Source organism: Aedes aegypti, chromosome 2, assembly GCF_002204515.2.
Source record: "Aedes aegypti strain LVP_AGWG chromosome 2, AaegL5.0 Primary Assembly, whole genome shotgun sequence".
Lineage (NCBI taxonomy): Eukaryota > Metazoa > Arthropoda > Insecta > Diptera > Culicidae > Aedes > Aedes aegypti.
Window position 1 is genome coordinate 307,458,573 of NC_035108.1, and position 16,577 is coordinate 307,475,149.

Sequence of the window (16,577 nt, forward strand, 5' to 3'; positions counted from 1 at the left end):
TTGGAGTACTTATTGGGGATTTGTGTGAAGTTGTTGAAAACTATGTTAATCTGTGTTAAAAAGTGTTCCATTTTGACATGTGGGAATGATGCTCTACGTGTAGTCAAAACCCTGTTGTGGTTAAGAATATAGAATACGTTAATTGTAACGTAAAGAACTGAGGACAATACTCGGTGGAAAACTAGACGTATACATCTTGAGTAGTACCATATGTATAAAGAAGCTAATATCATTAAGCAAAATAAATATGGTAGACTTCAGTGGGCTGGTCACATAGTGTGAAAGTCGTAAAACAAGCTGTAAATAAATATTATTAACCATTGAAAGCTTTACTTCTTTCGAACAGAGCATCAACAGTAAATTCAAATTTAGTTTTTTAGATTTCATTCCATTGAACTAAGCTTACTGGTTTAAGCCATATAAAAACATACTCAAACCACTCTGGTTAGTTGTCAGTAAAAAATATTTATAAATATAACATCTATAACAATTATATACTAGTTAAGAACAGTTTGATCGTCTTTTTGAGTGATTTTTTTTTGAGGTTTTCCCGGCGCTATAGTGTAATTTGTATATAAATTATATTGAAATTTTAAGTCAAATCCGGATTTCTCGAGATTCCGCCTAGGGATTTTTTTAAAAATTGGTCCAGAGGTGCAGAATGACCTCAGGAATCGAGCCCTGTACTCAGATTTGATGGACAATTTTTTTACATAATAACGGTCTGTCGGGGCACCGTGATAAAGTATCATACATTTAAAAGGCGTTACAACTAACGATCACATTTTATTCATTAATAGGTAGGTATACGGAAAACCTAAAGCAGCCACTCTACCACCATGCTGTCGCTTCATCAAAGCTTGCATCATCGTCTTCGCTATCAGCTGCGTTTGCTTCCTCCGCTGATATATCCAGAGACGTTGTACCCTTTCCACGCTTTTGGTTTTTCAGCTCCGTATATTTCTTCCTCAACTCTTCCCGCCTTGCCTTTCGCAACGTGATTCGATCGTGCATCTTTTGCAGTTTTGTGCTCATGTCGGCAATTTGCTTTTTGTTCTCGTTGATCTGTTCTTCGAGATTCTTATTTTTCTTCACTTCATATTGATAGCGTGGCTTAAAATTGGAACACATTTTGCATTTCTTTTTGGGTTGATGACTAGCACCAGGGTCGACATATTCCTTCTTGAAGCCATCCTCGAATTTGAACTGCTGATGATCCGATTTCAGTCGGACGAATTCAAAGTTCGACCCCTCCTCAGCAGTTTCTTGTTTCATTTCATCCGGATCCAACATTTCAACAAGAACTGCATCGATATGCTTTACCGGGCTTCTTTCTAATCTTCGGCAGCCCTCAGAAGATAGATTGTAATTATCCAAGCTGAACCCCCGATCCAGCAGCATCTTCTGGGTCATGAAAGTTCTGCCAATCCGGTCCGGAACAGCATCTGCCGGCAGGCGAATTTTTTTCCGCATGACTTCCTCTACGATGGCCGGATCGAAATGTTCCGAACAGATGCCATACTTGGCCAAACTGTATGGACCGCTGGCCGTGAGTCGTTCCGAGATCGACGGATGGTGACAAAACTCAACCCACTGGGCGCATCTGCAATCGAGAACCGGTGTAAATATCGAGTTTCCCTAATTTACTTTTTCATACACTTACCTGTCTGGATCGGGTGGAAAGTTGAAAAATTTGTGGGTTTTATTCTTTCTGCCATTCAAACATGATATAACACAGCAGTGATTCATTCTTGATTATTTGTAATTTGCAACATTTAATATTAGAATGATAAGAACACTAAAAAGCACTAAATCAAAATTAATTTGTAGTTCAACAGAGTTTAGCAATGCACTGTCGTTGTTTACACAATGTAGTTTACTACTATTTACAAACATTGAATTTTGTTTGGCGGAAACAAAAAATGCATTCAAGTTTCACGAACACCATCATAAAAACGTTGACATTCAATTTCCGAGGGGCGATGTAATGATTAAATATTACTACGCACGGAATCAATTTACACGCAAAAATATTATGACCCAAAAATTAAGCTTTAAAAACCTGAGTAGATAAATCGCTTTTAGGTTTCCCATGGTTTGGGTAGTTTTGCCTCTCTCGCAAGGGCAATGTAGCAAAAAACCGGAGAGAGATGCATCGACCTATGAACCGATGCACGAGTTCACTATTTGACTTTTGAGCGGTGCCGTGTTATTTACGTGACCATAGCTGTGATGTTAAAGTCACCAAAATAGCTTTGGTGAGCGAATTTGACGGATAGCGCCGACAATTTTTGTCGCATAGGATTCATCGAATGTAGCGCGGTTGTTGCACCATGGCCAGATTCATTTCCCGAGCTCGTGCACGGAAAGAATTAACAATTGTGATTTAAAAAAAAAACAGTAACGGAAAATCAACTGATGATCATTGTCGTTCTACTATTATCAAACATTTCAATAAAAATAAAATGCTTTTAGAAGTGCGCAGCAATGCTAAATTGGTGATGTATTCTGCGCAGTTCATATGTATTTTCCAAACGTTCTCCTATAATTGTTTTTAATCCACTTCGATACCGTCAATCCGCCCCCAAACTGGATGGCGTACACTCAGCTTAAGGTGATTATAAAACGAAGCCAAACAAGGGCACAAGATTGGAGAATCTGACAACAGTTTGCGTTGAAAACCAATCAATCTGCTTGCTTGCTGGTGGTGACTAATGGGATAAATTTTCAACGGTGAGAGCTGTTTGGTTCTCAAGTCTTTTGCTTTTGAAAATTTGAGGTGTGGCTTTGTTCTATAATCACCTTAACGCAATTTATAATTAAGTATTGAGTTGTAAATATTAGTATATATTAGTTGTGTTGCTAGAGGACATCTTGAAAATTCACTGAGATTCTTTCAGAAACCCTTCTGAAATTATTATATGTAGTTATTTCTTTGATCGCTCTGATTTTTCCAATAACCTCCTTGGGACTTCCTATTGGACTATCCCAGAAACCCATCTTGGGTTATTATGGAAATCCTTTCAGGATTGTGCTGTAAAATTCTGGAATTCTGCCGAAAATGATTTAATGATTGCTTCCCAGTGTAATGGAATCTATTTTAAAAATCTGGGTTCGGGGATTCTCACAAAATTTTTCGGGATTTCTTCTGGAAATCCAATCGAAATAATTATTTAAATTCTGATATTTTCCTCGTAATTAGTATTTCTTCCGTGAAACTCTTTGAAAGTTCTTCAAAATCCCTTTGAGACTCTTTCCGAAAAATGTCTTAGATTATACCTATTATTCTAGAATACTCTCGGAAAGACGCCTGAGACTATAATCAAAAAAATCTATTATTTCACTTCACTTTCTTCCGTGCAAATTCTTGGGATTCTTTCGGAAATTTCTCTGGAATTCTTTTGTAAATCCCAATGGAATTCTCCCAGAAATCCCTGTGGAATACTTCCGAAAATCCTGCTAAGAATCTTCCAGGTGACGGGGATTTTTTTTAAATCTTTATTTATGGAAATCATCCGAAAATTCCTCTGTAATTGTTTGTAAATCCTCCTTATATTCTTACAGAAATCCTTCTTATGTTCTTACAGATTTATTGCTATTGATTTTATTGTTTCTGCCTGAGATAATTTTGTATATCCAGAATTATTCCGAAAATTCCTTCGTGATTCTTTAGAATTTTTTTCTAAGATTTGTTGAGAAAAAAAAAACTTTGTGATTCTTCTGGGAATTCATAAGGAAGTGTTTTCGATTTTTTTCGTGATTTATCATTGATTTTCCTTGAAAATTTTCTTAAATCCTTGGCAGAATTTTCTGAAAATCCCTCTTGACTTCAAATGGAAATCCTCCAAGAAAACTACCGGACAGTCACTGGGACTTTAAAAAAATACCTATGAGATTCTTCGATTACTGATTTCTTTTTCTGAGCATCTTTTGAAAGTGACTTTTAAATGGTTCTGGAAATTCCATTTGAAATTATTCCGTAAATCTTTCTAGAGCTCTTCTGGACATCGTAATTATTCTGGAAAATATTCATGAAATCGTCTGGATGTCTGTGACTTTTCATTGAATCTTCAGGGGTTCTTGCGAAATAACTTCTGGGATTCTTTTGGATATCACTGTAAAAAAAACATTCAAAATCCATTCGAAATTCTCCTGAGATTGTTTCAGGAATTTACGAGAATCCTTAAAATAATTCCTTTAGAAATCTCCCTGATAATATTTAAGTGATTTCTCTATGGTTCTTCTGTAAATCGACCTGGGATTCTTCCGGAAACCCTCCTTTAATTCCAAAGCAATTTCCAGAAAAATTTTCAGAAGGATATTTTTAAGAATCCTGTATATTTTTCCCTAAGAATCTCAATGTAATTAAACAAAATACCAGAACAATTTACGGTTGAATCCCACAAAAACTTCCGGTGGAATTCTTGAATGCTTATCATTCAAGCAGAATTCCAGTCGTATTTCCGGATGAATTTCGGCAGGTTTTACGGAAGAATCCCAGCAGAATTTCTTGAAAAATTCCAGTAAAATTTCTGGAAGAATATTTGAAAGATGTTTTGAAGTCCTCCAGCAGGATACCAGAAAGAAATCTGGGGGTATTGTAGAAGAATTTCCGAAAGAATCCTAGAGAGATAATCGAAATAATAACAGTTTTCTTGAAAAATTCAGGAAACTCCCAGAGTCTAGAGGTAATTCGGGAAGAATTTCTGCAAGAATCCTTAACAGAAGCATTTGAACGATCCTCAGAAAGATTTTCGAAAGTATCCCAGAAGGCTTCCCGAAAGAATACTAGAAAGATATCTGGAAGATTTCCTACAGGATTTTTGGAAGAGTCCCAGACAAATTTCAAGAATATGGACGTAAAAATCTCAGTGGCATTTCTAGAATAATTTCAGAAAGATTTTCGGAAGCATCCTCGAAAGTATTCTAAAGGGATTCCAAAAGCATCTCAGGTGATTTCCGGAAGAATACCAGAGGTATTCTCATAATAATCCCAGAAGTATTTCCGGAAAAAGGCCAGAGTTATTTTCGGAGGAATTCTCGACGAATTTGTAGTAGAGTCGTAGTACATTTTTTGGCAAAATGCTCTAAAAATATCCAGAAGAATTGCATCAGGATTTTTGTTAGAATCTTCCATTGAATTTCCGAAAGAATCTTCGAAAATTTCGATTCGAATTTGATTTCCAGGATTTCAAAAGAAATCCTTAAGGAGATAAACGCAAACTCACATACAGATTTATGCAAATATTCCAATAAAATGTCCAGAAGAATCACAAAGGATATCCGAAAGAATCTCAGATATAGTACCGGAATGCTAACGATTTTTTTTAGATGAGTCCAAAAGCGATATCTGGACGTATTCTGTGATTTCCAGAAGAACTTAGAGAAAAATCAGAAATAATCTCAAGATTTCCAGAACAATCCCAGAGAGGTTTTGAAGGATTCATAAGTGATTTAAGGAAGAATCCCAGGAGGGAAATTCCATAGAATTCTGGAGTAATTTCTGGACCAATGTCTTTTTATATGCTGTATCAATATTTACAAGTAATTATAATAAACAAGTATTTATGGAACAGTAACAATTTTAATTTATCGCCATAATTGAACGACAATTTTAATTAGAATGTGCATCCACCACATCATCCCTCTCAGAAGGATTGTGATTCTCAATATTTTTTTTTGCGGTGATTCAGAATTGTAATCACATACTAGTTTAATTGTATGTGGTGTCATTCAATATTTAAAATAATATTCCTTAAGCCGAACATGTTAATCCTTCGACATGAACCAACGAGCATTGCTTGAAATAATGAGATTGTTTCGATTACTTTGATTACTGATTTCTTTTTCTGAGAATCTTCTAAAAGTTACTTTCAAATGATTCCGAAAATCCCATTTGAAATTATTCCATGAATCTTTCTACAGTTCATCTGGATATCGCAATTATTCTGGAAAATATTCATGAAATCTTCTGGATGTCTGTGAATATCCTTTAAATCTTTCAGGGATTCTGGCGAAATAACTTCTGGGATTCTTTTGAATAAATTCCAGAACGATTTACGGTTGAATCTCACGAAAACTTCCGGTGGAATTCTTGAATGATATCCGGAAGAATGACAGTCGTATTTTTGGATGAATCTTAGTAGGTTTTACAGCACAATCCCAGCAAAATTTATTGAAAAATTTAGAATAGAAAGATATCCGAAAAAAAAAACTCCAACAGGATTTTTGTAAGAGTCCCAGGAGTATTTCAAAGATATTGGCGTAAAAATCTCAGTGGAATTTCTTGAAGAATTTCAGAAAGATTTCCGAAAGCATCTCAAGTCATTTTCGGAAGAATACCAGAGGCATTCTCATAAGAATACCAAAAGTATTTCCGGAAAAAAATCTAGAGTTATTTTCGGAGGAATTCTCGAAGAATTTCTAGTAGAGTCGTACATTTTTTGATAAAATCCTCTTTAAATATCCAAATGAATTGCATCAGGATTTATGGTAAAATCTTCCATAGTATTTCGAAAACAATTTTCAAGAATTTCATAGAATTTAATTTCCTGGATTTCAAAAGTAATCCTAAATCACATACAGAGTTCTGCAAAAAAATCCAAAAAGATGTCCAGAATAATCGCAATGGGATATCCGGAAGAATCTCAGTAATACCGGAATGGTAACGTTTTTTTTGGATGAATATCAAAGCGAAATCTGGAAGAAAATTCGGAAATAATCTCAAGATTTTCAGAACAATCCCAGCGAGGATTTGAAGGATTCATGAGTGATTTAAGGAAGAATCCCGGGAGACGCTGCCAAAGAATTCTAGAGTAATTTCTGGAACAATTTTTTTTTCATATGATTTATATATAAAAATACTCTGATTCAAATATATTTCTTGTGAAGCATTAAGTTTCACTGCAGACACAGCTCGTAACATCAATAATAAATTTAATTTATAAATCTTTTAAGCACTTCCAAATTGAATAACAGTTCAAAGAGTAAAATACCATTCTCATGAGTTTTTGAGGATCATATGGTCGGTGTTTAGAGAGACCAGACTAGATGAATTTTGGAGCTCTAAGGATACGTAAAGAACTCCATCAATTTTAAATCTTCCATGTTATTTTGATACAAATGTATCATCAAATAGATAAGTTTCATTATTACAGTAAATATCTATACTATTTTGATGTTTCACATGTTTGGGGTACATTTTTCTTACTCGATTAAAAAAAACACTTGATTCAGTCTGTCTGAACACTGACCATATCTATGTTTGCTATTTGATATTTAAATACTTGAATTGTGCTGTATCAATATTTACAGGTAATTATAATAAGTAAGAACAATAACAATTTTAATTTATCCCCATAATTGAACGACAATATTAATTAGAATGAGCCTCCACCACATCATCCCTCTCAGGAGAATTTTGATTTCCAATATTTATTTTTGCGGTGGTTCAGAATTGAAAATATCAAAAGTCTATTGTAATCACATCCTTTTTGTTCAACTGCATGTGGTGTTATTCGATATTTAAAATAAGATTCGTTAAGCCGAACATGTTGATCCTTTCACAAGAACCAACAACGAGCATTGCTTATGTTAAGAGATTTTATCGTAATGCACAACCAGCCTAAACGTTATTCCCCTTTTGTTTATGTACTTATTATAATTTCAAATTATTTTAATTAAATTAGTTGTGTTGTCTACTATTGTACACGGCAACATGTTTCAAAATAAGTGGAGCTGCTTTTAAAACAAACTTTAACATCGATCAACCAAACCATAGAATATCCAATAGCGGAAAAATAATAATAATAACCGATCATTGCAAATCGAGCCGAACTGGCGCTCTTTCCGTGCGCACGCGCTTTCTGCAGAGCTGTCAAACAGACTTTTGTGCCTTCCTTCTTTCGCTCTCCTTCAACTCAACAACTCAGCACGATCCACCTCCTGGTGGATTGGTGAGCTGTCTGGTTGTTGCAGATGAACAATCATCGTGTAGCGCGACATCATCATTGACACTAAGCTTGCAACTCACCAGAAAATCGTGGTACAATTAACAACGGCCCTCATGGCAACAAGTGAATTCGGCACCGCTCAAACGTCAAATTAGTGAACTCGTGCGTTGGTCCATAGCTGAGAGAGACTCGCGAAGAGGAAAATTATCAACGTCATATGCAGCCCAGATTCCCCTCTCACGAAACGTCAAATGCAGCCCACCGTTTTTATGGCTGAAAAAGTGAAAAGTATTGTGTGCAAAGTAAATTGTTATTAAAAACCTCAGTCAGCGGAACAGTTTTTTTCCAAAGTTGCTGATAAATCTAAGCAGAAGATTAATTATTTCTAATGTCTGCTACGTTTGTTGGCATGAAATTTCACTCAAACGGCTATTTATGATTCGATGTGATGCAAACTCAATCATTTTTTGCTGAGAGGTTCATGTGAGGCTTTGAACGGCTTGCGCATAATTGGTATAAACAAAAAGTGGAATAAGAAAAAAAACTCAGCAATCACAGAAAAAGAAGACCGTCCTCGCGAGTCTCGTCTCAGGTCCATAGCCGACAAAGTCCGTGTGGTAAGCCAAATTTAATGTTGTTTCAACTCACTACAGAGACTTCAAAAGCTAAAAAACGCAAAAGCGTGAATTTGATCGCGACAACGCCAACACTCAGAAATAAAAAACTGACCGAATAACTAAAGTTTATACATTAATGACTATTTTGTATTTAACTCTCTTTCATTCTGCTGTGAATTTTTACACTAATTTTCATTTCGACATGGTTAAAGCTTAGCGATGCTTTAACCTAGGCGAATTGACAAATCACATAAAATATGTCCGCAGACTGAAAAAGTTAAACCGCTACATGGAATGACTGGTTGAAAAAAAAAAAGTAAGAGGTTGTTTCCGAGATACGACCGCCAAGTTGACGTTGGATAACGTTAGCTTCTTTTATTTCCTGGTTTGAGACCGTCACGAACTTATGAAAGATTTGTACTGTTAAAAACCTAATCAATTTTCACACTATTTGTTGTATGTTAATTATGACTTATTATTTATGGACATTGTGTGTTGTTATTTGCTTGGTTCAGTTAACACTTCAACATCGATAGAATTGGTCGAGGGAAGAAGAAGCATGAGCGGGAACTCTTGCTCTCCAAACAAATATTCCAGTTGAACGTTAGGTCCACAAATGATTAACTAAGATTGATTGCTTTAGTGGGTTCCAGTTTTAGGTTGAGGTACTTCTGCATGAAGTCCGCGAACTCCATGTTATTTTGTTTGCTCATATCGATGTTGAAGTTGCCTGTTGTGTTAAAGAATGTTTCTTTCTATGAAAATAATGTAAAATTTTAAAATCATGTACGGTGTAGTATTGACAAACATCCATAAACTTCTAGTTCTAAACAAGGATTTGATCATGGTATCAAACCTGAAAGATTGTAAGGATGCTTAAAATATATCCCCGAGCCCGATTTCATCTTCTAAACTCGTACCAATTAGCGCATACGGTTGAAATAATTTAATTTCTGTTAGATATCAGGGATTTTCTTAGGAAATTGCCTACATTTAGGCGTTTTCATTGCAATTATTGAAATTAACTAGGGTGCCGGTACCAAAGGTTGTAATGTACCAGTAGATTGGACTATGGAATAAAACGTACATTTTACGATAAAAACGACATGTGCTATTTTTGGTGGTTAGATCGCCCGGATAAAAACGTATCATTCAGTGAATGGAATAAACAATTAATGTACAATATAACGTATTGGATACAATACAGCGTATTGTAATTGAATGTCGAAGCAACATTATTCTTGTTTGGATATACAATTCAAAAACAATATAATATATTGTAACATAACACTGTATTGTTTTTTATTGGTTTTATACCATACAATTTTGGTCAAATTCCAATTTTCGCGTAAAACAACTCTTGTTTTTTTCTATGTAGCTTTGCTGAAAGAAGTAAACAAAACAAGTTCAGAAAGCAAGAAATGTTTTTGTATTGTACAACAATGCACGAATTGCTAATCAAGACAATACATAAACAATATATTGTATTGTATTTTCAAAATGTATGTATGAGAAAATATATAGATTTGTATTGTTACGATACTTAACCACCCATACATTATATTGCAAAAATTTCATACACCATACAGTGAACTGTTCAAAACAATATATTGTACTGTAATTGTATTGTCGTTTCACAATATACTGTATTGTATTTCCAATATATTGAATGGTACTGTTCCAATACGTTATATTGTTTTTGTATTGTATTTTTTATCCGGGCGCCTCTAGTTTAGTCGATTTGCCAATTTTCAGCTTTTTATTTTATCAAAAAGTCATATAAATAATTAAGTTTGTGCAAAGAATTTGCTCCCTTGCACCAGTAGTTGCCGTCGTGTTCCAATAGTGGATCAACGGATGGAAGCAGTTTTTAAAATAAATGTATAAAAATGTAGAAAAGTTCCAGAGATGATCTTTATGCTTCATTCAAAAGATATTAGTTGCTGTTCCGAGGGAAAAATGTTAAACCTATGTAAAAATCAAATGGTAAATGTTTAAAATGCTTTGCATCATTCCCGAACGTCTACTACTGGAGCACTAGCGCAACTACAGGAACACGTGTACCAATTGTGGCTCAAGCGATTTTATGTTAAAAAAAATAATTTTATCACACTTTTTATATTTTTCCCATATAGTAGAGGTTGAAATCTTTCTGTTGACGCCATAAGATCTCTGTTAAGGCTTTTCGTTATGATTTTTAGAGCTTTAGAGCTCCACTAATGGCACCGGCACCTTATTCATTATTTCTTTAAATATTGCATTACAGTCAAGCCTCCATGAGTCGATATTGAAGGGACCATCGACTCATGGAAATATCGAGTTATGGAACAGCTATTTTTTGGAAAGCTGTTTGAAGCGACCATCATAGTAACCATGATTTTATGTTTTTAGTATGGTTCCATGAGTCGATATCGAGTGATGGAACATCGACTCATGGAGGGATGGGTTATTAAGAACTTTGCAAGCATATTTGGATTCAGGGAGTTGATATTCATTATGTAGAGTCGTTACAAAAAAATTACAAAAATCGCATTGACAAGTGATCAATTTCACCCCGAAATGGGATTCCTCGATTTTTTATTTAAAGGATGATTTTTAGCACTAATAACACATTTGTTAGAAAACTTTGGCACATGAGCCAAAGACACTGACCGTCGTACTTGTTTTCCTGCATTCAGTCGTTTGGCATTTTCAACATCATTGAAAACAGACAAGAAAAACCATGAAAAATGACCAATTTCACCCGAAATCACGGTACATGTCAAAACGTAAAAACCTTATAAAAGCAAGAAAAATGTGCTTTTCTATGAAAAATAAGACATTCCTCGATATATCCCAATTTTTCAATAGTTTAGTCATGAAAATCAATAGTTTTCATTATTGTAGTAGATTCGTAAAAAGATTTACAATCGATTGGTGCAAGAATCTTGAAAATCTATCCGGACGTTAGTAAGTTATTAACAGTCAAAATCTAACCACTTCTCGTGACGCGAGCGATTTTTCGTTTTTCGAAATTGTACCCCAGTATGTTGCCGTAAGACGTTATCCAACGTCAAAATCCAACTCAAAAGCACTCGAATGCCAAAAGTAAATACCAAACTTATTTGAAGTCTGAGTATCGTCGCATTGGAGTCTCCACATATGTAAAATAAATGTGCATGTACAGTATTGGACAAAAAATTTGCAACTTTTTCGATTGAAAATGTGGCAACAGAGTTCCCGCATAGAAAAATACAATTTGTCTTATAGTCAAAACCGCGCACATGTCTTCCATCTGAAATGGTTAGTGTATCGCGAACAGTTTTTACATTGTAAAGGCAGGTTTGCTACTGACAAGAAAAGTAATCGCCTATCTCGATGCGTGAAAAATTTCTTCCCAGAAATGGTCCTGAAAATCACATTTTTCTGATCGCAGTACGCAGTTGAGAAGAAATGTCATTTAAATTGGAGCTCTCTGTAGGAAATTTCTTGACCCATTCAGTCAAGGAATTTCTTTACTTTTCTTGAGCGGAACAGCATACTTAGCTTAAAGCAATAAGAAACACGAAACTGTAGACCATAAAGAACAGCTTGAGTAACCCATATCGAATAGTGCCAATATATTAAAAAGCTCATATATTGTTGAACAATACGGAGATATCCAGCTTTTTACGCTGCCTTCCTATCCAGCTTTTTACGCTCGCCATAAAACCAATATGCTATAAAATATTTGACAGGAGCTGACTTCCACCACTGAACTTAAACTTGGAAATATATCCTCAGCATGCCGTGACGAACAGTCGAATTTCATTGTTTTCTTTTTTCTGTCAAACAAATGATTTTTTTTTTTGATTTGCGGAAATAAGCATGATTTGTTATTGTTATATTTCTCAAGTTAAATTAAATTATAAAGAATTCTTTATTTTATTTTAGGCTTGAATAAGTTGATGATGATGAAGTTGGTTTACCATACCTCAGAATTACGCAAGCCCAAGCCTTACATATTTTCAAAAACAAACACAAATAGATCAAACATATCCTCACTAAGTCATAGGAGGAAGTCCAAAGAGTCATGTTAAAAGTCTTATCACATTCATACAATCCTGGAAGGAATTTACGCAACATGTTGTCCCGTAATTCTGATAAAGTTCAAAGCATAGTTTTACATATTTCTGGGTAGGATAAAATCCTGGACAGCATCCTTATAGATTCCATGGGAGGATTGTTGTCCTCGACACTCGCGGAAATGGACTGTAACGAACAAGTTTCGGTTTTTTCGGAGGAACGATTCTCGAACGCGTCTGTTTAGTACAACAGTCAATTTTACTTTGAACAAATGTTTGAAGAATACATGTGTGTTTGTGTGATGGGTGTTTGACAAAGTATGTAATGTTTTTCTGTTTATTTCTAGTCGTGTTCATGATGATGGCGTGTTGTCCGTGTTGCCAGACCAACATCTTCCCGGGCGTTGAAATTGGAAATTTCAAGATTCCAACTACTTATTCTGATCATCTTTCTCGTCGTCTAGAGGTAGCAAGCAGATCTTCTTCACGGCTCGCTTAGTTGTGCCGTTCTCAGTCCGCAAGCTCACTACACGTGTGTTCCCGTCCTTGCCTGGATGCAGTTCAATTATGCGGGCAAGAGCCCACTTCAGCGGCGGTGCGATCTCGTCGATGATGACTACCATGGCTCCAACCTTGAATTCCGTAACCTTGAGATCTCGCTGGCGTTTCTGGAGTTCGTGTAGATAATCATTCATCCACCTTCTCCAGAACTTCTGCTTCATGTCTTGGATGAATTGCAAACGTGACAATCTACCTTGTGGAATACTGGCATACGAGGGTTCCGGTATGGCTTGGAATTCCCTCCCGATAATGAAATGTGCCGGAGTAATGGCGTTCAAATCATTGGGGTCGTCGGAAGCAGGTGTGAGAGGACGGGAGTTCAGAATTGCTTCAATCTGTGCAAGGACAGTTGACAGTGCTTCAAACGTCAGACGATTTTCGGCAAGGATTAACTTCAGATGCGATTTTACCGATTTAACTCCCGCCTCCCAGATTCCACCGAAATGCGGGCTTCGTGGAGGAATGAATGACCATTCAATTCCCCTTGGTGTGCAGTATTCATTCACAGCACGAATGTGCTGCTCGTCGTGGAATAGCTCAGCTAAGCGACACATTTGATTGTTGGCTCCTTCAAAATTGGTTGCGTTGTCGGAATATAGCTTCTGCACAAGCCCTCGCCGACTAACAAATCGCTGGAGTGCGGCTAAGAAGGAGTCTGAGCTCAGATCCGAAACAGCTTCGAGGTGTATTGCACGAGTGGCCATGCACACGAATACACAAACATATCCCTTGGTGGTTGTTGGGTGTCTGGAAATTGCACTCGATCGAAGATTGAACGGTCCTGCGAAGTCCAGACCGGTATGCGAGAACACCGGCGATGGTTTGACGCGATAATCTGGAAGATCACCCATTAGCTGCGTGGATTTCTTGGGCCTCATGCGAAAACACGGAATGCAGTGGTGCAATGTCTTTCTAATGACGTTCCTTGCCTTGAGCGGCCAATACTGCTGCCGGACAACTCCAAGTAGACTTCGTTGGCCAAGATGTAAATTGGTTTGGTGCAAGTAACGTATCAGATTGATCGTGAGTGGATGTTTCTCTGGAAGGAATGCTTGATGACGATGTTGATAGGGTATGTCTGCATTCCTCAAGCGTCCGCCGACGCGTAGTACTCCGTCATCCGTATCAATGAACGGATTCATATTCTGGAACGGTAGCTTGATTTGCTTTCCGTCCTTCATCGCCTGTATCTCTTTGTGGAACACTTCGGCCTGCACCAAGCGCGTAATCAAGGTGGATGCTCGCTGCATTTCGGACACCGTGGGTAATCCTTTGGTCAATTGGCTTCGACTGCTTCTGATGTAATCACAAAAACGAATCACATATGCCATTGCTCGCTGTATAATCATATACCGACTGATTCGATCGAATATCAGTAATCTCGAATGTTCGGGTGCAGAAACAAGTGCTGTCCTTCTGAGCTCTGGCAGTTGATCTTCCGAAAGTGCTGGTGGTTGATCATAGAATGGCTGTGAGCTGGCCAATCTTGGAGGCCCGTGCCACCAAAGCTTCTGGTTTCCCAGTTTCGAGGGTGCTATGCCACGGGAAATCAAATCCGCGGGATTTTCATTCGAGGCAACATATTGCCAAGTGTAACCGACAGTCAATTGTTGGATCTGTTTGACTCGGTTTCCCACAAACACAGTCAGTGAATCTGGAGATTTTTGCAGCCAACAAAGAACTATCTGTGAATCCGACCACAGTCTAACAGAATTGAAATTAGTGTCGATAGCTTCCAACACCTTTGCAGTGAGTTGCGAAAGCAATAACGCTGCTAACAGTTCGGCCTTCGGTGTTGTGATCTCTTTCTGTTTGTTCTTCTTTCGTGGAAGAATCCGTGATTTGCTGCATACAAGAATCATGTTTGCTGTTCCATCGGTACGTAATGTGCGAGCATACAGACAGGCGCCATATGCCATGTCTGACGCATCAGCAAAGCCGCAAAGTTCGTACGCATGTACTCCGTCACTATAGAGCCATCGGTCAATCTTCACGTTGTTCAAGCTGTGTAGTTGGTCACGATAATCTGTCCACAACTTCGCCAATTCATGCGGAACCGGCTGGTCCCAATCCAAATTCATACTCCAGAGTTCCCGCAAAATGAGCTTCGCAGCGGTGATTGCGGGTCCTACGAATCCTAACGGATCGAAAATTCTTGCAATTTGGCTGAGAATCGATCGTTTGGTCAGTTGCACGGCTTGTTTCGTGTTATCTGGCACAACGAACGTGAACCTGTCTTCTTTGGGACTCCACGAGATACCCAATGTTTTCATTATCGCGTTTACAGAGGGATCTGTTATGTCTACACAGCTCTCCCGTTGATCTTCAGCAACTGTAGCCAACAATGCTTCGGAATTCGTACAGAATTTGTGCGCCTCGAAACCTCCTCGCTTTAGCAGTCCAATGATTTGATCCTTTAGTTCAATCGCCTCTTCCAAAGAGCTTGCTCCAGTAAGTACGTCGTCGATGTAGAAGGATTTTATAACCGCCTCGGCAGCAAGCGGATATTTGTCCTTCTCGTCCTCTGCAAGTTGCCGGAGTGCCATCGTTGCCAGAAATGGGGAAGATGCGAGTCCGTATGTTACGGTTCGCAGATCATAAATGCGGATCGGTTGATCCTGCCTTTCACGCCAGAGTATCCTTTGGTAACGGACATCGTCTTCATGTACCTCCACCTGCCGATACATTTTTGGAATGTCGGCAGAGAAAGCGAACTTGAATGACCGAAAGTTTAGCAATATCGATATCAGATCGTTCTGCACCGACGGGCCGACCAATTGGGTTTCGTTGATACTAATACCAGTGTCACTCGGAGCCGAACCATCGAACACAACACGAAGTCGAGTAGTTGTGCTGCTTGGTTTCAGGACATAATGATGCGGCAGATAATACGCTGGTTGGAAATCATCGCCTTCCTCCTCATCGATCTGTGTCATATGTCCAAGCGCTTCATATTCCCTCAGGAAATTAACGTATTGCGTTTTTACTTCTGGAGCCTTATCAAGCCGCCTTTCCAGGCCGAAGAACCGCTTCTCCGCCATAGTCTTCGAATCGCCGAGCTGATCCTTCGCATCGTTAAAAGGAAGGCGGACGACGTATCTTCCTTCGGCGGTACGTTGGTGTGTTTCACGGAAATGGTCGATGCAAATCTCGTCATCAGATCCAGTTTTCACCTCGGGTTCGCAACAGGATTCAATTTGCCAGAAATTTCGCACGATTTCGTTGAGGTTCTCTTCAGCCGTGATGAAGAACGATTGTTGTTGCTCCAAAGCCTTACTTGGAATAGGACCGCTCAACACCCATCCAAATTGGGTGTCCTGTAGAACCGCAGAAGTGTTTGGAATCCACATACGGCCTGATTTCAACATCTCGAAAAATACCTCAGCACCGAGGAGCATGTCTAC

At 37.8% G+C, this 16,577-nt stretch overlaps 2 protein-coding genes across 2 annotated transcripts in view; both read right to left on the reverse strand.

The window, feature by feature from the left end:
• LOC5568842 (vacuolar protein sorting-associated protein 41 homolog) overlaps positions 1–16,577 on the reverse strand; it is a 126,619-nt gene that overhangs the window by 68,535 nt on the left and 41,507 nt on the right. The gene's annotated exons all lie outside the window — the stretch shown is intronic.
• LOC110676710 lies at positions 774–1,954 on the reverse strand. Its single transcript, XM_021845632.1, has 2 exons — positions 1,664–1,954; positions 774–1,603 (listed from the first exon to the last, which is right to left on the reverse strand). Exons 1-2 carry the CDS (start codon positions 1,747–1,749, stop codon positions 832–834), a joined length of 858 nt encoding a protein of 285 aa, XP_021701324.1. The 5' UTR covers positions 1,750–1,954; the 3' UTR covers positions 774–831.

Bases quoted from the DNA above. Each gene is read 5' to 3' on its own strand.
- LOC110676710 (XM_021845632.1), bottom strand. From the start codon at position 1,749: ATGAATCACTGCTGTGTTATATCATGTTTGAATGGCAGAAAGAATAAA. The intron at 1,604-1,663 runs GTAAGTGTATGA...TCTCGATTGCAG, and splicing joins TTTCCACCCGATCCAGACAG to ATGCGCCCAGTGGGTTGAGT.